The sequence below is a fragment of the Scyliorhinus torazame genome, chromosome 2 (assembly GCF_047496885.1).
Source record: "Scyliorhinus torazame isolate Kashiwa2021f chromosome 2, sScyTor2.1, whole genome shotgun sequence".
Taxonomy (NCBI): Eukaryota; Metazoa; Chordata; class Chondrichthyes; order Carcharhiniformes; family Scyliorhinidae; genus Scyliorhinus; species Scyliorhinus torazame.
The window spans coordinates 214,456,532-214,479,804 of NC_092708.1; the positions used below are offsets into that span (position 1 = coordinate 214,456,532).

Genomic DNA, 23,273 nt, shown 5'->3' on the forward strand with positions numbered 1-23,273 from the left:
GGGTGGCGGGGAGGGGGGGCGGGGGTCCTTCCCGGGGACGGGGTCCGTGCCGGGGAGGGACGTGGGGGGGGGGGGACAAGTGAGTTGGTCCACCTGGCCAGGTGCCAGCCTCCAACAGTCGGACCCATGCGGTCCATGCCACCTGGCTGGGGGGAGGAGGGGGTATGGGCAATGATGACATGTCGTCGTTTCCACCCCCCCCCCCCCCCCCCCCCCCCCCCCCCAGGCCGTCACGTTTTCCGGTCATCCAGCGATGTTGGCCGCCGTGGCGGCAGCCGCTAATGTCCATGTTGCCCTGGATGAGGAGGAGGAACGTGCCAGAGAGGCGGCGCAGGCTGCCGCAGAGGGGCAGGCGGCAGCCGACCAGGCTGGAGGGACACCTGACCGACAGGACGAGGAGGGGGAGGACGACGTCGCGGCCCCACGGCAACGGAGGCACCCGAGGACGCCCCGTGTGTACCGGCTCCGGCTGTCATACCAGGACCTCACGGACCGGGAATGCAGGAGGAGACTCCGGATGAGCCGGGAAACCGTGGCACACATCTGCCTCCTGCTGGCACACCTGTCACCGCGTGGCACTGGCGGGGGACACCCTCTCCCCGTGTCTGTCAAGGTTACGGTGGCCCTGAACTTTTATGCAACGGGGTCATTCCAGGCACCGAGTGGGGACCTGTCCGGCATATCGCAGACATCGGTGCATCGGTGCATCCGGGCAGTGACAGATGCCCTATATGCCATGGCGCACCGCTATATCCGCTTCCCTGTGGACCGGGCCAGCCAAGATGCCCGGGCCGTGGGCTTCTCTGCCGTGGCCGGGTTCCCCATGGTCCAGGGTGCGATTGATGGGATGCACGTCGCCGTGCGGCCACCTGCAGATAACAGGGCCGTGTTCGCCAATAGGAAGGGAACCTATTCGATGAACATACAGGTGGTCTAGGACCACCGCATGATGATTCTGCACGTCTGCGCCCGTTACCCGGGCAGTGTACACGACTCATACGTGTTGTCACGGTCATACATCCCCGGCATGTACGAGGGACGCCATCCCCGGCTGAGGGGCTGGTTGCTGGGCGACAGGGGCTACCCATTGCGATTGTGGCTGATGACGCCTATACGGAGGCCACGCAATGAGGCGGAGAACCGCTACAATGATGCCCATGTAGCGACAAGGGGAGTGATAGAGAGGTGCTTTGGCGTGCTGAAGATGCGTTTCAGGTGCCTGGACCTCTCTGGGGGCGCCCTCCAGTATCGGTCAGATAGGGTCGGCCGCATCATTGTGGTGTGCTGCGTCCTGCACAATATAGCCCAGCAGAGGGGCGATGTGCCGCAGGCAGAGGAGGGCGGAGTGGAGGAGCAGCAGGAAGAGGCGCAGTCCTCCCCAGATGAGGGGGATGGGGGCAATGGTCAGGGCAGACAGGCTAGACACGGGCGGGTGGCTGTCCACCGTTACCGGCTGGGCCAGCGGGCACGGGACAGGCTGATAGCCGCCCGCTTCACTGACTAGATGGGCGTGGGAACCGGGTAGTATGGCCACAGACCGCACACCATGGCACAGCCGACCACCCACACCCCCCACCCATCCACCCACCCAGCACCTTCACCCTCCTCCCCAACCCCACCCACCCCACCCGCATGCACACCACCCCACCAATGCCGATCCACCTGCGGCACAACGGCCGGGCTCACAGTTGCCGGTGGACGCGTGTCTATTGCAGGCCATGGAGGATGATGACAACCCGACCTGCGATGAGCTCCTGGCTCCACATCGTTGGACCATGTCTGACCCATGGCCACATTACCACCATCCACCCGGACCATCCCTGCATGCGGCTGTGACACTGCAGCGCACGGTCCCGTCCTCTGCCCGGGGGGATGTTGATGGCGGCCCAGGGGGAAGGGGGCAGACTCACCTGGGGCTGAGGTAAGACCACCCCTCACACACACACTTGCGCTCAACGTACATGACACCTCCGCACGCTTTGGACAGAGCACAAAGGCAGCTTCTGTAGGTGTAACATTGACTTTAATAACGAAAGGAGTTCATGCACGTGCCCTAGCCCCTAAAACTCATCTGTGCCCTGCACCCGTGCCAACTTACTCAGTGTCTAATTGTTTGGCCTTACGGACCCTATGATTACGTCTACGTGGTTCCCCAGACGGTACAGCAGAACTGGAGGTGGACTCCTGTGATTCCTGCCCTCTGACACGGGATCCCTTTGGCGGCCATTTCCTGGGGCGTCCTGGCCTAGATGGGCCAGGCTGCGGCCCGGGCGACTGGGATGGCGAGCTGCCAGCCTGTCCTGCCCGTTGCCCACCCGATGCACCTGGGACGGAGGGGGGGGGGGGGGGGGGGAGTCCGAGGTGTCGCGGTGTTCCGGGACCTCCCCTACAGGGGGACCCGGGACGGACCACAGCACCTCCTCCTCCCTCGGGGTGCCCGATGGCCCCCAGGCCTCTACATGGGTGGGGGATGCGAACGGACTGGCCATCCGCCGCCCCCCCGACATCTGCCGCTGCCAGTCCTGGAGGCCCGTGCTGGTATCGACAAGGATCTGCAGGTTTGCAGCCATGGAGCTCAGGGAGTTGGCCATCCCTGTCTGTGTCTGGGCGACGCCGGCTAGCACATGGCCAATGGCGCCGATGCCCTCAGCGATGGCCTACTGAGACTGGGCCATGGCCTGCTGAGACTGAGCCATGGTCTGCTGAGACTGGGCCATGGCGTTGAGCGCCTCTGCCATCTGGCTGCACGGAAAGCCCCCAGGCCTCGCAAACCGCTCCCCATGTCTGACACCATCGCACCCATTGCCTCCACCGCGGACGCCACCCGTGCGGTGTCGGCCTGGGTGGCACGCATGACCGGCACCACTCCCAGCTCCTGGACGCGGGTGGACTCCTCCACCTGCGACTGCGGCCGCAGCAAGCTGGCCGTCACCCTCTTCGCTCGTCTCAGGTTCGGTGGTTGCATCGGACCTATGGGTGGGTGTGGTAACTCCAGGAACCTGGGATCCATCTGGGCGGCAGATGTTCGCTTGGGCTGGGCTGCCCTCCGACCGCCCGGCCCCTCTGCTGCTCCTACCTCCACCTGCTGTACCGGGACGGCTGTGTTGTGCGCACCAGTGAGTGTACCAGACGCCTCATCACTAAAGTGCCCAACCGAGGTGAGTGTTTCTGCGATGGTGGAGGGTGTTGGTGACAGCAGTGGCGTTGTGTCGTGCGCATCGTCCGACTCTGAGTCCATGGCACTTTGGGGTGGCGGTTCGTCTCCGCCCATCCAATCTGTGTCACTGTCCTGTATTTCAGTTTCCTGGGTAGTGGTGTCCTGGGTAGTGGTGTTCTGGGTAGTGGTGTCCTGGGTTGTGGTTTCGTGGCTCGGCTGTGACGGGGGCCTGTGGCTGCCCCTCTCGTCGCTGGGTGGCACACGCCTGCGTCGTCGCACCCGCACAAGACGGGGGCGTCGTCTCCCTGTTGCTACAAGTGGAAACATCCTCTCCATGTCCACTCTATACAGGCCTCGCAGTATCCTGTAAGTTTCAATAAGATCCCCCCTCATCCTTCTAAACTCCAACGAGTACAGACCCAAAGTCCTCAATCGCTCCTCATATGACAAGTTCTTCATTCCAGGGATCGTTCTCGTGAACCTCCTCTGGACCCTTTCCAAGACCAGCACATTATTCCTCAGATACGGGGCCCACAACTGCTCACAATACTCTAAATGGGTTCTGACCAGAGCCTGATACACTAGATTAGTTCCAGCCGGGTCACTACAGTTGGAGCTGTGCTTGGGTACGTGTCATTTGAAAGTAAACTGCAGGAGTCACAGGATCACAGAATCATCGAATTTACAGTGCAGAAGGAGGCCATTTGGCCCATCGAGTATGCACCGGCCCTTGGAACGAGCACCCTAGTTAAGGGTATCCTCATAACCCAATAACCCCACCTAACCTTTTGGACTCAAAGGGGCAATTTATCATGGCCAATCCACCAAACCTGCACACCTTTGGACTATGGGAGGAAACCGGAGCACCCGGAGAAAACCCACGCAGACACGGGGAGAAAGTGCAAACTCCACACAGATAGTCACCCGAGGCCGGAATTGAACCCGGGTCTCTGGAGTTGTGAGGCAGCAGTGCTAACCACTGTGCCTCCGTGCCGCACATGGGGTAGCCAGTGAGATTAACAAGCTGAGAACAGGCCCTGGGCAACACTGCATTCGTTGCTTTGTGTGCGCATGCTTGGCTAATCGACATATTTCTTGTTTCAGGGATCCCGAGCAGCCTCAAGTCTCTCTGCTGCTACCCTTGCGTCTTTGGGGGGCACTTCGTCGAGGCGAGGCAGTGGAGAAACCACCACTTCAATGGATACTGAAGGCTCCATTCGAGAGATCAAGGTAAAAAAAAAAGTGGGGTGTGCAGGATCGGGGAAGGGTCATTTCAGAGCCTTGTGACTCCATTGAGCTAGCCTCACCCACCAGGAGCACAGATCTGGGGCGGGATTCTCCGAGCCCCTGAAGGTGTGGAGGATTCCGCACCTTTGGGGCGGCCCAACGCCGGAGTGGTTCACGCCACTCCTTCACGCCAGAGTAGCCCGCCCCGCCGGTTTCCAAAGAATCCCGCCCCTGAACTTTATTGACAAATGCCCAATTTTCAGAAACATGTATTCAGGGGAAGGGGAGTGTACGCTCTTGCTGGAATTGTCAATTCTTTATGTACTCCCATGGCTGAGTGATGTGCATGTAGAATTTATCTTGAATCGTTCTTATTTCCTCATGGCTGGGCATGAGCCTCCAGTTGTCTTCCTCAGTCTGCCTCTGTTTCTGTCTCTACTTTTGTGTATTGCTGTGCCTTTCTCTGCATCTCTCCAGATGTGTCTCTACCCATTTTCTCTCTAGTTTTCACACAGTCATTAGCTGATTATCTTTCTCTCTCTTGTCGCGATTTTGCACCGGCATTTGCTGTGAAAGGTTGGGAACCTAATTTCAATAAATTATAATATAATTAAAGGGCTGCCCTGTTAAATGTTCCCCCATAATAGAAAATCCACCCTTCACCAGCGTGACGTCATGTCGGTAATGTTTGCAACTGCTTTTGAAAAACCTAGTCGAGGGGAACCCGCCGGGGGCGCACAGGCAGGTATAGCGCTCGGGAGTGGAGGCACATGTCAAGGCAGTATCCTGGCACTTCCTCCTGGGGGCAGTGCCAAGGGGGCCTCCTCTGGGGCCACATTGGGGGACCCTTATGTGTTGGGGGCAGGGGTTTGGCCTTTGTACGTTGGGAGGGGGGGTTGTGCTTGTGTGTGTGTGGGGGATTCCCCATATAGAACATATGGAACATACAGTGCAGAAGGAGGCCATTCGGCCCATCGAGTCTGCACTGATCCACTTACGCCCTCACTTCCACCCTATCCCCGTAACCTAATAACCCCTCCTCACCTTTTTTGGCACTAAGGGCAATTTATCATGGCCAATCCACCTAACCTGCACGTCTTTGGACTGTGGGAGGAAACCGGAGCACCCGGAGGAAACCCACGCAGACATGGGGAGAAGGTGCAGACTCCGCACAGACAGTGACCTAGCAGGGAATCGAACCTGGGACCCTGGCGCTGTGAAGCCACAGTGCTGTCCACTTGTTCTACCGTGCTGCCCATATCTGGGGAAGGCGCAGTTTGGCATTGATTGGGCCCTGGCGCCGGTCAAACCTCCACATTTTCCCTCGACAGAGTGCCAGATTGTCTAGAGAGAAAACCCAGCATTCAGCCTGCGAGCTGCACGCAGCACTCTGTGAATGGAAAATTCTATCACTGGTCTACCACCCCCTCTCTGTCTTTCTTTCCATAAAGCCTCACTGTCTTTTGCTCTCTATTTTTCACACTAATTGGATCTGCTTGATTCAATCTGCTTCTATCTCTTTCTGCCTCACTTTCTGTCTCCCAATTCTCTTTGTCTCTTACATATTGTATTTTTAAATCTGTTTTCTTAATTTCTGCCTCCAACATTCCATCCATATCACGCTGTCTCGCTCTCTCTATTTGTAACTGTCTCTCTGTTTCTTTCTATTTTGTTCCTCTCCTCCTCCTCTGCACCATAAAAGCCCGCGCTTCCCCTTTTGGCCCTGCCCCCAATGGCCGGCGCCCACAGCTCCTCATCCTCCCTCACCCACGACATGGGGAAGAGAGAGAAGTTACAGGGTCGCAGGTTTAACAATCTGGGAAGTCTTCTCTTCCCCCTTTTCCCCCCTTCATCCCATAAATTCACCCCCCCCCTTTTGTCCCAAACGTTCTTTTTCTTCTGGCCCGCTCACTCCAGCTTCTCCTTGACAATAAATGTCCACGCTTCGTCTGCCGTTTCGAAATAGTGGTGTTTCCCTAGATGTGTGACCCACAGTCTCGCCGGCTGCAACATTCCGAATTTGACCTTCCTTTTATGCAACACCGCCTTGGCCCGATTAAAGCTTGCCCTCCTTCTCGCCACCTCCGCACTCCAATCTTGATACACGCGGATCACCGCATTCTCCCACCTACTGTTCCGAGTTTTCTTGGCCCATCTGAGGACCATCTCTCTGTCCTTGTATCGGAGAAATCTCACAACTATTGCTCGAGGAGTTTCTCCAGCCCTCGGTCTTCGCGCCATAACTCGATAGGCTCCCTCCACCTCCAGCGGACCCGTCGGGGCCTCCGATCCCATTAACGAATGCAGCATCGTGCTCACATATGCCCCGACGTCCGCCCCCTCTGCACCTTCGCGAAGACCAAGAATCCTTAAGTTCTTCCTCCTCGCATTGTTCTCCAGCACCTCCAGCCTTTCCACACATTTTTTGTGTTGTGCCTCGTGGATCTCCGTTTTCACCACCAGGCCCTGTATGTCGTCCTCATTCTCAGCAGCCTTTGCCTTCACAATCCGAAGCTCCTGTTCCTGGGTATTTTGCTCCTCCTTTAGCCCCTCAATCGCTTGTAATATCGGGGCCAACAGCTCCTTCTTCATCTCCTTTTTGAGTTCATCTACGCAACGCCGCAGGAACTCTTGTTGGTCAGGGCCCCATATTAAACTGCCTTCTTCCGACGCCATCTTGCTTTGTGCCTGCCTTCCTGGCCGCTGCTCTTGAGGATCCACCCCAATCCGGCTACTTTCCTCTCTTTTTTCCATCCGTGTCCGGGGGGGATTCTCTTCTGGATTACCGCACAGTGTTATTTGCCGTTAAAATTGCCGATGGGGCTCCTATTAAGAGCCCAAAAGTCCGTTCCACCGGGAGCTGTCGAAACGTGCGACTTAGCTGGTCATCGCCGCACCCGGAAGTGATCTGCTGCTCCCTTGGCCAGTGAGCTCCCGCTCCATGGTCCCTGCCGTCCGCCATGTTTCGCCGCCTGGCCTGGGGTCCCTGCTGCTCCCGCTTGGAGCCCTGCCGCTCCACTCGACCACTTCTGGTCCAGCTGCTCATACCCTGGGGGGGGAGCCTCTTCCCTATCGTCTCCTCAACCTAACCAGGTCGCCAGGTCCCGCAAAAGTCCGTTTAAAAGGTCCGTTTGCCCAACGCGGGCGGGAGCGATCCGACCTGCGACCTGCTTCCTCGAGGGCGCTACCGGAAGTCTGTGTTACTGTTTCTGACTCTCTCTCTCTGTGACTTAGTCTATCTCTCTCTTTGGGTACGCTGCTTCCGAAAAGCAGTATGCAGTGGGGTAGTGTGGCTGATAAAAGCCAGGCGACCCCGCTCTCGGGATTTACCCAGCTCGCAACGCCTCGTGAGATTTAACGCGATCTCGCGAGACGTTGCAATGTATATTCTGCATTGTGAGCGGAATCACATTTTAGCAAGTCTGCATATTAGAGCGAGACAGCTAGTCTCACTTTAAAGTGCTGATTCCGGAGTTACCCAACGTGTGGGATCAACCTCCTTCACCTTGGAGACCTCGGACGAGCGCAGTTCAGCACTGGTCTCCAGAAATGGGGACCAGATGGAACGGCACTCGTGGGGGTCTCCCGGAGGATCAGTGGCCCCCAGCAGTATGCCCTTTGGTCAGGGTGCCAGCCTGGCACTGCTAAGATGCTCAGATAGCATTGCCAGCTGGCAGGGTCGCTGCCAGGGTGCCAGGTTGGCATTGCAAAGGTGCCAAGCTAGCATTTTCTTTGCGCCGGCAATCAAACTAGAGATGTCCTGCGCAGGTGTTGGCGGGCGGGGTGTGGAAAGCCACCCAAAGTGCGTTGGGGGGGGTTTACGGCAGGGGCCTTGGAGTTCCGGCGAGCGGAGCGCCTCAGTGCACAAACCGGGGCTATGTGCGGCCTTGGCTACGATAGTCCCCATCCCACAAAATATGACACAGTGTATGGAAAGGCTCAGTAAACCAAGGTCCAACACACTAAGAAAACAAAAAGGGATGGTCAATAGAGAATTAAAGGTGCTATATTTAAATGCGCGCAGTGTACGGAACAAGGTAGATGAGCTTGTGGCCCAGATTGTGACTGGCAGGTATGATGTGGTAGGCATCACAGAGACATGGTTGCAGGGGGTTCAGGACTGGCATTTAAACATCCAGGGATTCACAACCTATCGAAAAGACAGGGAGGTGGGCAGATGGGGCGGGGTTGCCTTCTTAATTAGGAATGAAATTAAATCAATAGCACTAAATGACATAGGGTCAGATGATGTGGAGTCTATGTGGGTAGAGTTGAGGAACCACAAAGGCAAAAAAACCATAATGGGAGTTATGTACAGGCCTCCTAACAGTGGCCAGGACCGGGGGCACAAAATACACCACGAAATAGAAAGTGCATGTCAGAAAGGCAAGGTCACAGTGATCATGGGGGACTTCAATATGCAGGTGGACTGGGTAAATAATGCTGCCAGTGGACCCAAGGAAAGGGAATTCATTGAATGTTTACAGGAGGGCATTTTGGAACAGCTTGTGATGGAGCCCACGAGGGAACAGGCCATTCTGGACTTAGTGTTATGTAATGAGCCAGACTTGATTAAAGATCTTAAAGTAAGGGAGCACTTAGGAGGCAGTGATCATAATATGGTAGAATTCAATCTCCAATTTGAAAGAAAGAAGGTAGAATCAGATGTAAAGGTGTTACAGTTAAATAAAGGTAACTACAGGGGCATGAGGGAGGAACTGACAAAAATCGACTGGGAGCAGAGCCTAGTGGGAAAGACAGTAGAACAGCAATGGCAGGAGTTTCTGGGAGTAATTGAGGACACAGGACAGAGGTTTATCCCAAAGAAAAGAAAGGTTATCAGAGGGGGGATTAGGCAGCCATGGCTGACAAAGGAAGTTAGGGAATGCATCAAAGCAAAAGAGAAAGCCTATAATGTGGCAAAGAGTAGTGGGAAGTCAGAAGATTGGGAAGGCTACAAAAACAAACAGAGGATAACAAAGAGAGAAATAAGGAAAGAGAGGATCAAATATGAAGGTAGGCTAGCCAGTAACATTAGGAATGATAGTAAAAGTTTCTTTAAATACATTAAAAACAAACGGGAGGCAAAAGTTGACATTGGGCCGCTCCAAAATGACGCTGGTAATTTTGTGATGGGAGACAAGGAAATAGCTGAGGAACTAAATAAGTACTTTGCGTCAGTCTTCACAGTAGAAGACATGAGTAATATCCCACCAATTCCGGAGAGTCAGGGGGCAGAGTTGAATATGGTAGCCATCACAAAGGAGAAAGTGCTAGAGAAACTAAGAGGTCTAAAAATTGATAAATCTCCGGGCCCAGATGGACTACATCCTAGAGTTCTAAAGGAGATAGCTGAAGAAATAGTGGAGGCGTTAGTTATGATCTTTCAAAAGTCACTGGAGTCAGGGAAAGTCCCAGAGGATTGGAAAATCGCTGTTGTAACCCCCCTGTTCAAGAAGGGAACAAGGAAAAAGATGGAAAATTATAGGCCAATTAGCCTAACCTCGGTTGTTGGCAAGATTCTAGAATCCATTGTTAAGGATGAGATTTCTAAATTCTTGGAAGTGCAGGGTCAGATTAGGACAAGTCAGCATGGATTTAGTAAGGGGAGGTCGTGTCTGACAAACCTGTTAGAGTTCTTTGAAGAGATAACAAAAAGGTTAGACCAAGGAGAGCCAATGGATGTTATCCATCTTGACTTCCAAAAGGCCTTTGATAAGGTGCCTCACGGGAGACTGCTGAGTAAAATAAGGGCTCATGTTATTCGAGGCAAGGTACTAACATGGATTGACGATTGGCTGTCAGGCAGAAGGCAGAGAGTTGGGATAAAAGGTTCTTTTTCAGAATGGCAACCGGTGACGAGTGGTGTCCCGCAGGGTTCAGTGTTGGGGCCACAGCTGTTCTCTTTATATATTAACGATCTAGATGACGGGACTGGGGGCATTCTGGCTAAGTTTGCCGATGATACAAAGATAGGTGGAGAGGCAGGTAGTATGGAGGAGGTGGGGAGGCTGCAGAAAGATTTAGACAGTTTAGGAGAGTGGTCCAAGAAATGGCTGATGAAATTCAACGTGGGCAAGTGCGAGGTCTTGCACTTTGGAAAAAAGAATAGAGGCATGGACTATTTTCTAAACGGTGACGAAATTCATAATGCTGAAGTGCAAAGGGACTTGGGAGTCCTAGTCCAAGATTCTCTAAAGGTAAACTTGCAGGTTGAGTCCGTAATTAAGAAAGCAAATGCAATGTTGTCATTCATCTCAAGAGGCTTGGAATATAAAAGCAGGGATGTACTTCTGAAGCTTTATAAAGCATTAGTTAGGCCCCATTTAGAATACTGTGAGCAATTTTGGGCCCCACACCTCAGGAAGGACATACTGGCACTGGAGCGGGTCCAGCGGAGATTCACACGGATGATCCCAGGAATGGTAGGCCTAACATACGATGAACGTCTGAGGATCCTGGGATTATATTCATTGGAGTTTAGGAGGTTGAGGGGAGATCTAATAGAAACTTACAAGATAATGAATGGCTTAGATAGGGTGGATGTAGGGAAGTTGTTTCCATTAGCTGGGGAGACTAGGACCCGGGGGCACAGCCTTAGAATAAAAGGGAGTCACTTTAGAACAGAGATGAGGAGAAATTTCTTCAGCCAGAGAGTGGTGGGTCTGTGGAATTCATTGCCACAGAGGGCGGTGGAGGCCGGGACGTTGAGTGTCTTTAAGACAGAAGTTGATAAGTTTTTGATTTCTCGAGGAATTAAGGGCTATGGAGAGAGAGAGCGGGTAAATGGAGTTGAAATCAGCCATGATTGAATGGTGGAGAGGACTCGATGGGCCGAATGGCCTTACTTCCGCTCCTATGTCTTATGGTCTTATGGCCATGCGTTCCCCGCTTAGGCCTCTTATCTAACACAGGTGGCATGTTATAGCCATGCATTTCTCAGGGAACATGCGGCTAAACATGTTCGCTATGGGACTTTGTTCCCACTTAGTTGAATCGCGCCCCCAGTCTTTTTCAAATCTTTCTCCCTCCATCTCCCTGTCAGTCTGTCTCTCTCAGTCATTCTCTTTCTGTCTGTTTTTCTTTGAATTTTTATGCCAATCTCTTTTCTTGTCTTTCTCCGTATACTTCTTTCCACAGCCTCTCTATCTCTCATTTTCATCGCACCCGCCCGTGTCTTTCTGTCTCTCCTTCTTTCCTTATGCCTTTCTGTTTTTCTTTCTCCATCTATATGTCTCTTGCTATTTTTCTCACATTGCTGTCTGATTCTCTCTCAGGAAATCTTTGAGCTAAAGGACCAGATACAGGATGTAGAAGGAAAATATATGGAAGGGCTGAAGGAACTGAAGGTACCCAGTTTGGGAATGAGTGTGAGCCCCTCCCCCAGTGGTCCGTGGCTGCCTGTGTGTGGACATTGTATTAGCCATGGGGCCTATTCCAATTGATCCCTTTTCTGATATGTGTCCACACTAAAAGCATGGACTTCGTTGAACGCTTTCAAGTTTTTAATCACTCTGGCAAGAATCCGCCGTTCGAGGTTTTGGGGCAGGGATGGGGACATTAGGTAGAATCTATTAACTGAGGATTGGGGATGGGAAATCTGCCAACTAAGAAATCGGGGTAGGGGAAAATTTACCAATTGAAGGATCAGACGTGGGGGGTGTGGTAATATGCATGTGCAGTAATATATATAGTTATCTATCAATGCACATAGTTATCGATTTGACCTCTGACCAGCAGGTGGCGATAGAGATCCACCGTGTGACTCGAGAGATCCAGCAGTTGGTAGTAAGTCGTACTAGAGGACAGTCGCACTAGAAGTAGCTCCAGGAGAATTCACTGAATTCATTTATTCGTTACCATTTGTTAGTGATCTTTCCACGTGCTCATTGTGTTAATAAACCATGTTGCTAATCAAAGAACTAGATTTTCTGTGTGCATCTGTACTACGGCCACAACACAATAAAGATTATTATTATTAACGGGGCTGTCAAAACTACAACGGAGGAAAGTGGGGTGGTGCAGTGGTTAAATGTACTAATTGAGCATGGCAATGGAAGGAATGTTTGTTGGTCCAGAAATGCCCTTTCTGTAGGTGAGGCAGATCATGTGACAACACCGAGGTTCGGGCCACTGATCAAACTCTGGCCTCTCACTTGTGGTGTCCGGGTTCTAATCCCAAATGGCAGGACGATGGTCTCCTCTGACTAATGGCTATGAATTTAGGCCGGGGTAGACTTCACCCTGACTGCAAACCTCTTCTTCCTATTATCTACCTCAGTCCTGTTCAGATTTGGACCTCAGAGTAGCACTTGTGCTCTTATGATGGTTGTTTTTCTCACTATCCCAGGACTCGCTCGCCGAAGTGGAGGAGAAATACAAAAAGGCCATGGTGTCAAATGCACAGCTGGACAATGAGAAGACCAACCTCATGTACCAGGTGGACACACTGAGGGAAAGTTTGCTGGAGCTGGAGGAACAGTTAGCAGAGACACACAGGATGCATGAGGAGAAGACCAAGGTGAGTGGGGTTGGGGGATTTTGAGAAGGTGTCTGGACTAACGACTGCAGATTGCAGCTGATGTTCAGTCCAATGATTATGGTGTTCTATCATCCTGTATTTGTATAGGGGTGATGGAAAAAAAAATCAAAGACACAAACCCACATGTCTTATCCCCATTTTAAGAAGGTAATGGCAAGACATTTAGAAAATTATAATACAATCAGGCAGAGTCAACATGGTTTTGTAATGGGAAAATCATGTTTGATTAATTGATTACACTCTTTGAGGGTGTTAAAAGGGGAATCTGTAGATGTCACCCACTTGGATTTCCAAAAGGTATTTGATAATTTGCTGCATCAAAGGTTACTACACAAAACAAGAGCTCATGGTGTAGGCAATAACGTACTTGGATAGAGGATTGGTTAGCTAACAGGAAATCGAGAGCAGGGAAAAATGGGTCATTTTTGGATTACCAAGCTGTAACTAGTGGAATGCCACAGGGATCATTGCTGGGACCTCAAATTTCTACAATCAATATCAATGACTTGGATGAAGGGACCAAATGTATGGTTACTAAATTTGCCGATGACAAAAAGATAGGTAGAAAAGTAAGTTGGCCAGAGGTCATAAAGATTCTACAAAGGGATTTTGGTTAAGTGAATGGACAAAATATTTGGTAGATGGAGGAAAAATGTGAACTTGTCACTTAGGCAGGAAGAATAGAAAAACAGTATGCTATTTAAACAGAGAGAGATTGCAGAATTCAATAGTACACAGGGATCTGTGTGACCTGGTACATGAATCATAAAAAGTTTTTTTTTTAAAAAAATATTTTATTGAAAATCTTTGGCCAACCATCACAGTACACTGTGTATCCTTTACACAGTAATATAACAATATAAATAACAATGGCCAGTTTTATAAACAAGAAATAAATAATATATAAACAAAAACAAAACTAAATGGCAACTGCCTTGTCCCAGATAAATATTCTCCAAAAATATGTTTTAACAGTCCAATATACAATTATCTATAACAACAACCTATACATATTATACTTATATATTAACATCCCTGAGAATCCCTCTGGTTCCTCCCCCCCCCCCCCCCCGGACTGCTGCTGCTGTCTTCTTCTTTTCCATTCCCTCTATCTTTCTGTGAGGTATTCGACGAATGGTTGCCACCGCCTGGTGAACCCTTGAGCCGATCCCCTTAGGACGAACTTAATCCGTTCCAGCTTTATAAACCCTGCCATGACATTTATCCAGGTCTCCACACCCGGGGGCTTGGCTTCCTTCCACATCAACAGTATCCTGCGCCGGGCTACTAGGGACGCAAAGGCCAAAACATCAGCCTCTCTCGCCTCCTGCACTCCCGGCTCTTCTGCAACCCCAAATATAGCCAACCCCCAGCTTGGTTCGACCTGGACCCCCACTACGTTCGAAAGCACCTTTGTCACCCCCACCCAAACCCCTGTAGTGCCGGACATGACCAGAACATGTGGGTGTGATTCGCTGGGCTTTTCGAGCATCTCGCACACCTATCCTCTACTCCAAAAAATTTGCTAAGCCGTGTTCCAGTCATATGCGCCCTGTGTAACACCTTAAATTGTATCAGGCTTAGCCTGGCACACGAGGACGATGAGTTTACCCTACTTAGGGCATCAGCCCACAGCTCCTCCTCAATCTCCTCCCCCAGCTCTTCTTCCCATTTCCCTTTCAGCTCATCCACCATAATCTCCCCCTCGTCTCTCATCTCCCTATATATGTCTGACACCTTACCGTCCCCCACTCATGTCTTTGAGATCATTCTGTCCTGCACCTCCTGCGTCGGGAGCTGCGGGAATTCCCTCACCTGTTGCCTCGTAAAAGCCCTCAGTTGCATATACCGGAATGCATTCCCTTGGGGCAACCCATATTTTTCGGCCAGCGCTCCCAGACTTGCAAACGTCCCATCTACAAACAGATCTCTCAATTGTGTTACTCCTGCTCTTTGCCATGTTCTAAATCCCCCATCCATTCTCCCCGGAGCAAACCTATGATTATTTCTTATCGGGGACCACACCGAGGCTCCCGTCTTTCCCCTATGCCGTCTCCATTGCCCCCAAATTTTCAGAGTAGCCACCACCACCGGGCTTGTGGTGTATTTCTTCGGTGAGAACGGCAACGGCGCCGTCACCATGGCTTGTAGGCAAGTCCCCCTACAGGACGCCTTCTCCAATCTCTTCCACGCCGCTCCCTCCTCTTCTCCCATCCACTTACATACCATGTTGGCGGCCCAGTAGTACTCACTCAGGCTCGGTAGCGCCAGCCCCCCCCTATCCCTACTACGCTGCAAAAATCCCTTCCTCACTCTCGGGGTCTTCCCGGCCCACACAAAACTCATGATACTCTTCTCAATCCTTTTGAAAAAAGCCTTCGTGATCACCACCGGGAGGCACTGAAACACAAAGAGGAATCTCGGGAGGACCACCATTTTAACCGCTTGTACCCTCCCTGCCAGTGACAGGGATACCATGTCCCATCTCTTGAAGTCCTCCTCCATCTGTTCCAACAACCGCGTTAAGTTTAACCTATGCAATGTACCCCAATTCTTGGCTATCTGGATCCCCAAGTAGCGAAAGTCCCTTGTTACCTTCCTCAGCGGTAAGTCCTCTATTTCTCTGCTCTGCTCCCCTGGATGCACCACAAACAGCTCACTTTTCCCCATGTTCAGCTTATATCCTGAAAATTCTCCAAACTCCCCAAGTATCCGCATTATCTCTGGCATCCCCTCCGCCGGGTCTGCCACATACACCAATAAATCGTCCGCGTAAAGAGATACCCGGTGTTCCTCTCCTCCCCTGAGTACTCCCCTCCACTTCCTGGAACCCCTCAATGCTATTGCCAGGGGCTCAATCGCCAGTGCAAACAATAATGGGGACAGAGGACATCCCTGCCTCGTCCCTCTATGGAGCCGAAAATACGCAGACCCCCGTCCATTCGTGACCACGCTCGCCATCGGGGCCCTATACAGCAGTCACTATATGTGTAGGGAGTCAGAGACACCGTTTCACAACCCATTACTGTGGTTGTTGAGGAATCACATCACATGGGTGCTAAATTGTTTGGACTGCCTGCCATGGGTTATTGATTGGGGTTTATTATTTGACACAGAGTCTGTCATTAACTCTGGTGCTGTAGCTGGTGTACGTTTTGGCTACCCTGGGTGTTGGAGCTGATATTTATGACTTTGCCCTCTTGCTAGGAATTGGATAGACAGAAACAAGCCTACAGTGTCCTGCAACATCAGTTTGAGACGATAAAGGAGACTCTTAAAGAAAGAGAAGAGATGTTAATGGTAAGTAAAATCCTGTTGTTCATGTCACATGATCAACAGCAAAGCTGCCGTCATTTGGAAATGGCATGTTTGATGCTCTGATGTTCAACTGGCTCAGGGCCTTAATCTTCTGGGAAACCTGGAATGTGGAAATGAGCCAAGGTTCAGATTCCTTTAGTGCCAATCAATCTAGCATTGTAATCCAATTGTTAATGATTAATTAGAAGGTTTGTTATTTGGTTACTTCAAGGTGAGTTACAAAGACTGTGCAAGGACAGACTCAGTCCAATAGCTTGGCACCAATTTGACCCATGAAGACTGGTTGCTTAGAGATACTGAAGTGAGCATGGCGTGACGAAGCCTTTGCGCTCCAGGTGAATTAGCTGCTGGTTCAGTGCCAGAACATGAACACCCTGCTTTGGGGGCTGGTTGTTACCGCCTCCGCCTGACTTTTCCCCTGCCACACCACCACCCCCACTGCCTCAGTTTTATCCCCTGCTACTTAGCTGATTACTATGACTTAGGTTTGGCTGAGGCATTGATTAGGGCTGCATTTGATTCTGGCCATTCTTCCTGTGTGATCGACGGCAGACTATTTGACCATGGAGTGTGCCACAGCCCAGTCCTGGCCAACAGGAGGCACTGGGGTTCTGGCTGATGTGTGGCTCGGTCTCAGAGGAATACAGGGATCCCAACTAGTTGTCCAGCCTGAGGTCAGGTCAGTCGTCATGGGGCTTTACTGGAACCTGAAGGGCCTTTGTTTATCTGGCTACATTTTTACTTCAGTGACATTTAGAAGGTGGAGTTCCATGAGCATAATTGTGTCAGAAAATGATCATGTCGAATTACATTAATTGGCTGAGAATGTTTTAACTGATCTGAGGCAATGTTTGAATATAAACGAACGTGAAGAAATTCTTCTCTATCTGCCATTTGTTATGCTGCTCTTTCCTGTCTTTGCTCTTTCTAGTTTCCTTTCACTTTCTCTCTCTCCCTCTCTCTTTCTTTTCCTCTACTTTTTCCCTCCTTTACCCTCCTTGGCTCGGGATCGGCGGCAGGAGATCAAAGGGTTGAACCAGAAGCAGCGTTCCTCCGCCCAAGAGATTGCTGACCTCCAGGAGACAGTGGAATGGAAAGACAAGAAAATTGGGGTAGGGACAGCCTGTGCGCTCTGGATGTGGCATCGCAGCCATTATTGGCCACATGTTTACCAAGCCAGCCCGAGCCTCTGGTGATTGACAGAAATGATAAGAGGAAACAAGATTGGCTGGATCACCTCTCCCACTGCATTTGACCAAATTTTGGTTTGAATCCAGTTGGAAAGCATTTGTGGATATCTTCTGGCTTTTCCCAAATGGAATAAAGTCCTGTTGGATTCCACAGGAGGGGGTTTCATCCTGGCAGCATCATCAAAGGAAGAAAGACATGCGTTTATATGGCGCACTTAGCAACGTTAGGCATCCTAATGAAGTAATTTTTGAAGTGTAGTCACTGTTGTAATGTAGGAAAAGCAACAACCAATTTCTGCTCAGCAAGGTCCCAGAAACCACAATCACTAGATAATCTGTTTTTTGTGATGTTGATTGAGGTTTAAATATTGGCCTGGACAGTGGAGATAACTCCCCCATACTTCATCAAACTTTTACCATGGGATCATTAACATCCACCTGAGAGAGAGAGATTGATTGGGAGCTCGGTTTAATGTATCATGTGAAAGACAGCATCTCCGACAGTGCTGTACTCCCTGTGTTCTGTCTTCATGGTGTGGGTCTGGTTTGTGTGGTGAAGTCTCTGGTTTGACATGGCGGGAGGCAGTGCAGGGAAACTTGTTGGATAAAGGAGCCAATGGGAACAGTTGCACAGGTCGATCATAATACAGATTGCAAAATGGACTCTACGATAGAAAGGGATGGCGGAAGGAAGGGAACACTGCAAATCCAAATTTAAAAGAAGGCTTCAGGGGAGAATCTAATCTGTAACCCACTCCCAAAGACATATAGTCCAGCCGTGTTATGTAACCCTTCTGGCCAGACTTGTAGACACTCCCAACAATCATGCATCCCAGCCTTAAAGCGGACCCCGTCTGACAAAAAATAAACCCCTCTGGCCAGATAGAGAGCTCCATCAATGAGCCACATTGCCTCTCCGATAAGAACATGAGAAATTGGACCAGTTGTAGGACATTCAGCCAACTGACCCTGATTCTCCATTCAATAAGGTCATGGCTCATCTTAACTTCACTTTCCTGCTACTTTGATCAAAAATCCCCGTCTTTACTATATTCAATAACCCATTCTTCATTGCTCTCTGGGGTAGGGAATTCCCAAGATTAACTACCCTCTGAGAGAAGAAATTCCTTGTTATCCCTTTCTTAAATGAGATACCCCTTATTCTGAAATTATGCCACCCCCGTTCTAGATTTCTGCCCGAGGGAAACATCCTCTCAACAACCACCCAGCCAAACCTTCTCAGAATCTTGTATGTTTCAAAAGATCACATCTCATTCTGCTAAACTCCAAATGGGTACAGGCTCAACCTGCTCAACCTTTCCTCCATAAATCAATCCCTTCATTCCAGTAATCAGCTTTGTGAACTTTCTCTGATCTGTTTCCAATGCAAGTATTTACCTCCTTAAGTAAGGAGACCAAAATTGTTCACAGTACTCGTTCTCACTAATGTCCTGTATGGGCGGCACGGTAGCACAGTGGTTAGCACTGTTGCTTCACAATGCCAGGGACCGGGTTGGAATCCCAGCTTGGGTCACTGTCTGTGCGGAGTCTGCACATTCTCCTCGTGTCTGCATGGGTTACCTCCGGGTGCTCCGGTTTCCGCCCACAAGTCCCGAAATACGTGCTTGTTAGGTGAATTGGACATTCTGAATTCTCCCTCAGTGCACCTGAACAGGCGCCAGAATGTGGCGACTAAGGGATTTTCATAGTAACTTCATTGCAGTGTTAATGTAAGCCTACTTGTGACACTAATAAAGGTTATTACAGTTCTAGTCAGATTTCCCTTCATTTATACTCCATTATCTTCAATATAGGTCAACATTCCAATTGCCTTATTGCTGTATCTGCACGTTAGCATTTTGCGATTCTGTGTCCTCTTCACAATCTGATTTTCATCTGTCTTTATATTGTTAGCAAATTTGGCACGGTGGCACACTGCTGCCTCACAGCACGAATGACCCGGGTTCAATTTCGGCCTTGGGTGACTTTTGTGTGGAGTTTGCACGCTCTCCTAGAATCTGTGTGGGTTTCCTCCATGTGTTCTAGTTTCCTCACGAAAATGAAATGAAATGAAATGAAATTCGCTTATTGTCCCAAGTATGCTTCAAATGAAGTTACTGTGAAAAGCCCCTAGTCGCTACATTCCGGCGCCTGTTCGGGGAGGCTGGTACGGGAATTGAACCGTGCTGCTGGCTGCCTTGGTCTGCTTTAAAAGCCAGCTCTTTAGCCCAGTGTGCTAAAACAGTCCCACTGTCCAAAGATGCGCAGGTTAGGTGGGGTTACAGGGATTGGGAGGGGGTGGGGCGGGTGGTATGGGCCTAGATAGGATGCTCTTTCGGAGGGTCGCTGCAAACCGGATGGGCCGAATGACCTCCTTTTGCACTGTATGGATTCAATGAACAAAAATAAATTTTAAATATTCTGTCCCTTCACCCAAGTCGTTAGCCGAGATTATAAATAGCTGTGGCCCTAGAACTGACCCCTGCGGCATTTCTATAGTTACAGTTTGCTAACACCCTGATCTTTGCATTAACTTTTTATTTGGCACCCTATCGAGTATCTTTCGAAAATCCAAATACACCACGTCTACTGGTTCTCTTTATCCACCCTGTTCGTTACATCCTCAAAGAACACTAATAAATTGGTCAAACATGATTTCCCTTTCATAAGACCATGTTGATTCTGCTTGAATATATAATAATTTTCTAATTGTCAAACATGCAGCCTTTCTTGATATGTAGGCACTCCCCTCCCAGGTCATGTATGCTATCCTTAGGCAGGGATTGGTCACAGTGACTTGGAAGTGTTGCGAGTTGATGATGGGACAACAAAGGGAGTTTGACCCCATACAGCATGTGAAAAAAGTTTATTCTGATCACCATGCACACCCGAGCCTGCTGTTATCTGTCTGATTTTATTTAAGAAAATGTTAAATATTTATTTAGCAAACTTTTGAACATTGCCTGCATTCCTCCTGTTAGTATTCTATTTCCACAAGTTCTGCTCCTCTTTGTCTTTTTTGACACATATTGTTCCTCTCCTCTCTCTTCTATTTCATCGGCCTTCTCTTTAGGCCTTAGAAAGACAGAAGGAATATTCTGATACCATCAGGATTGATCGGGATGAGCTCAGGGATGAGGTTGCCATGCTGAAGGAGAGACTGAAGGTATGCATACAGCACTGAGGACCTGAGGTTGGGGCCTCAGGCTCTTGGCTTGCACAGCTGGATATTGATGTGTTAACAGGCATTTGGGAGTTGGGTGAGGGTGGGCTGGAATGAGTGTGGCTGATTAAAGAGTGTGTAAAATGCAAGAGTGCATCTGTTGTTGCCTGTGTCTACTCAGTTGACCAATTAGCAGCCAGTGTTACTGTTGGCCTCAGTGCCTCTGGGTCAGGGAAGGGGAATCAATCCAGGCTCTGACGGTCAATCGCTCTTCAGTGCTAGGAGGTGAGGACACGGGCAGTCTCGACAGTGATGAGTCTTGCACACGAGCTGTCTGCCAGCATTCTGAACATGAAATGTGGATTGTTGGGGTAAGGTAGTGGAGGGAGACCATTGCCCGAGGAAACATACTCATTCCAATTGACATGAGAACTTTAGGGATGTGGCAGGGTTGGAAGAGTCTCAGTAAATACCCCATCTTCATTTCTGTTAGGGAGATATTTCCACCAGTAATGCTCACTATAGTGAACTATCTTGAATAATAAGTTCTGAAATAAGGTTGATCAATGCAAAAGGCAATTCCATGAACCAACATCACTCCTGGGGACTACCCCTTCTCTCAACGGTTGCACTCTACCCTCCCCAGGGCTTTCCTGTCCTACCATGTGTTCAAGCTGCTCTGATTTAAACAGCTTTCATTCTTCACACAGATTGTCTTTGCAAAATTAATAATTTTTTTAATGGACCTTCACCTTGAGCAGTGGCAGCTGTGTGTAGCTTGATACACCATGCCTTGGATAGGGTGCATCAATGGGGCCCGATCTCGTCCTCACCTGATGCTGGAGTCAAACTTGGCAAATCTTCCACTGCTCCTCTCTAACCTAGCAGAGCTAAAGCCAGCTGTCAGACTGCTCAAGTTGCCTCATCACAGTTCAATGAATGGGCTCAGTACAGACCAGGGAAGTGGTCAGGGGCCTATTCCACATCTGATCGCCAGTTGGAGGAACCCATGATATAGGCGGTGGACGAGCAGATAAGTTCAGGATTTCTCCTTTCTTGCGTGTTAGAGCCTGGAAGGTTTGGGGCCTGTTCCACTCTAAACATGGTTCCTTCTCTATTCCAGGCCTACGGGATGTTGACGAATGGCGAGGCTGAACCAGTCAGGAAGGAAGGGAATGCACACACACAGGCTGCTGAGACAGATCCTCAGGCTGCGGCCCAGCTACGGAGCTCCAGCGACAGCCCCCTAGGTAAGTGGAGCATGCCCAGTTCATCTTTAATCTCAGTTTCCAAAGTCACCTCTGGGAAAAGGAATAATAAGGGTAAGAGGAGAATGGGAGGGGCTGGATGAGGATCAACAGGCATATTTGTATGAAACAAGAGGCGGGATTCTTCAGCCATGCCCGCCCGGCGACCGGAAGTTTCCGCCCGAGGTCAATGGACTTTTACATGGTCCACATCCCATCCGTAGCAATCTTACGGTGGGTGTGGCCGAAGAATCCAGCCCTAGATCACCTTTTACAAACTTGCACCTTAACTGTTTACTTTTGGAATCCAGCAGACCCACAGGGATAACTATACAGTGGGGAACTGATAGATGCAACACAATGTCTGTGATGGTTGATCAGATTAAGTGATGCACCTCACCCGCGTGAACTGATTCAGCGATGCACCTTGCCCAGGGCAACTGATTCAGTGATGCACCTTGCCCAGGGCAACTGATTCAGTGATGCACCTTGCCCAGGGCAACGGATTCAGTGATGCACCTTGCCCAGGGGGAACTGATTCAGTGATGCACCTTGCCCAGGACAACGGATTCAGTGATGCACCTTGCCCAGGGGGAACTGATTCAGTGATGCGCCGTGCCCGTGGGAACAGATTCAGTGATGCACCTTGCCCGGGGGAACAGATTCAGTGATGCGCCTTGCCCGGGGGAACAGATTCAGTGATGCACCTTGCTCGGGGGAACAGATTCAGTGATGCGCCTTACTGTGCTAGACAGTTTAGCATTTTTATGGGAGTTTGGTTTGTGGATGCAGAGGGAATGAGAGTGCATTGAAAACTGTGTCTGGAGACACTGTTATGGATGAGTTACCATCCCTCACCCACCCAGATACAGCACGGGGTTAGATACAGAATAAAGCTCCCTCTACACTGTCTCACCAAACATTACCGTTGCAGTTAATAAATGTCACAAAGTGCCAGTTTGTGGCATAGATGAAGCAAGAAGGGTTTTGAAGACAACTTTCTCAGCTCATAGAAACCAAAGAATGCAGAAGGAGGCCATTCGGCCTATCGGGTCTGCAATAACGTCTGAAAGAGAACCCTACCTGGGCCCACGCCCTTGCCCTACACCCGTAACCCCACCTAATCTTTTGGATACTACGTGCAATTTAGCATGGCCAATCTACCTAACATGCGCATCTTTGGATTGTGGGGAAGATCATTTTAAAGAGAGTTTTCACTTATGTCCAGATGAGGGTGAGTGGTGGGGTGGGGCATAGCAGGGTGTGTGGGAAGGACAGAGTGGCCATTCTTAAATGTGAATCAATCCATCATTGTACTTGCAGCAGTATCACCACCTATTGGCATATGCGTGTTACTGCAGCAGCCTAAATTTCTCTTTTTGCAAAGAGATATCAAAGTGGGTCAATCACTAAGTGGCTGTTTAAAGTC

At 50.2% G+C, this 23,273-nt stretch overlaps 1 protein-coding gene across 11 annotated transcripts in view; it reads left to right on the top strand.

The window, feature by feature from the left end:
• The window catches only part of LOC140395550 (uncharacterized), a 242,599-nt gene that overhangs the window by 209,836 nt on the left and 9,490 nt on the right, over window positions 1-23,273 (top strand). For 6 of the 11 annotated variants that reach the window (XM_072483476.1, XM_072483510.1, XM_072483536.1 and 3 more), the window contains 7 exons: window positions 4,262-4,387; window positions 11,662-11,733; window positions 12,735-12,905; window positions 16,134-16,226; window positions 17,264-17,356; window positions 20,508-20,600; window positions 21,721-21,847. In XM_072483476.1, the coding sequence (XP_072339577.1) occupies window positions 4,262-4,387; window positions 11,662-11,733; window positions 12,735-12,905; window positions 16,134-16,226; window positions 17,264-17,356; window positions 20,508-20,600; window positions 21,721-21,847 (775 nt within the window). The remainder of the gene's footprint in view (window positions 1-4,261; window positions 4,388-11,661; window positions 11,734-12,734; window positions 12,906-16,133; window positions 16,227-17,263; window positions 17,357-20,507; window positions 20,601-21,720; window positions 21,848-23,273) is intronic. The other 5 variants (XM_072483484.1, XM_072483545.1, XM_072483493.1 and 2 more) reach the window with 4 other exon arrangements.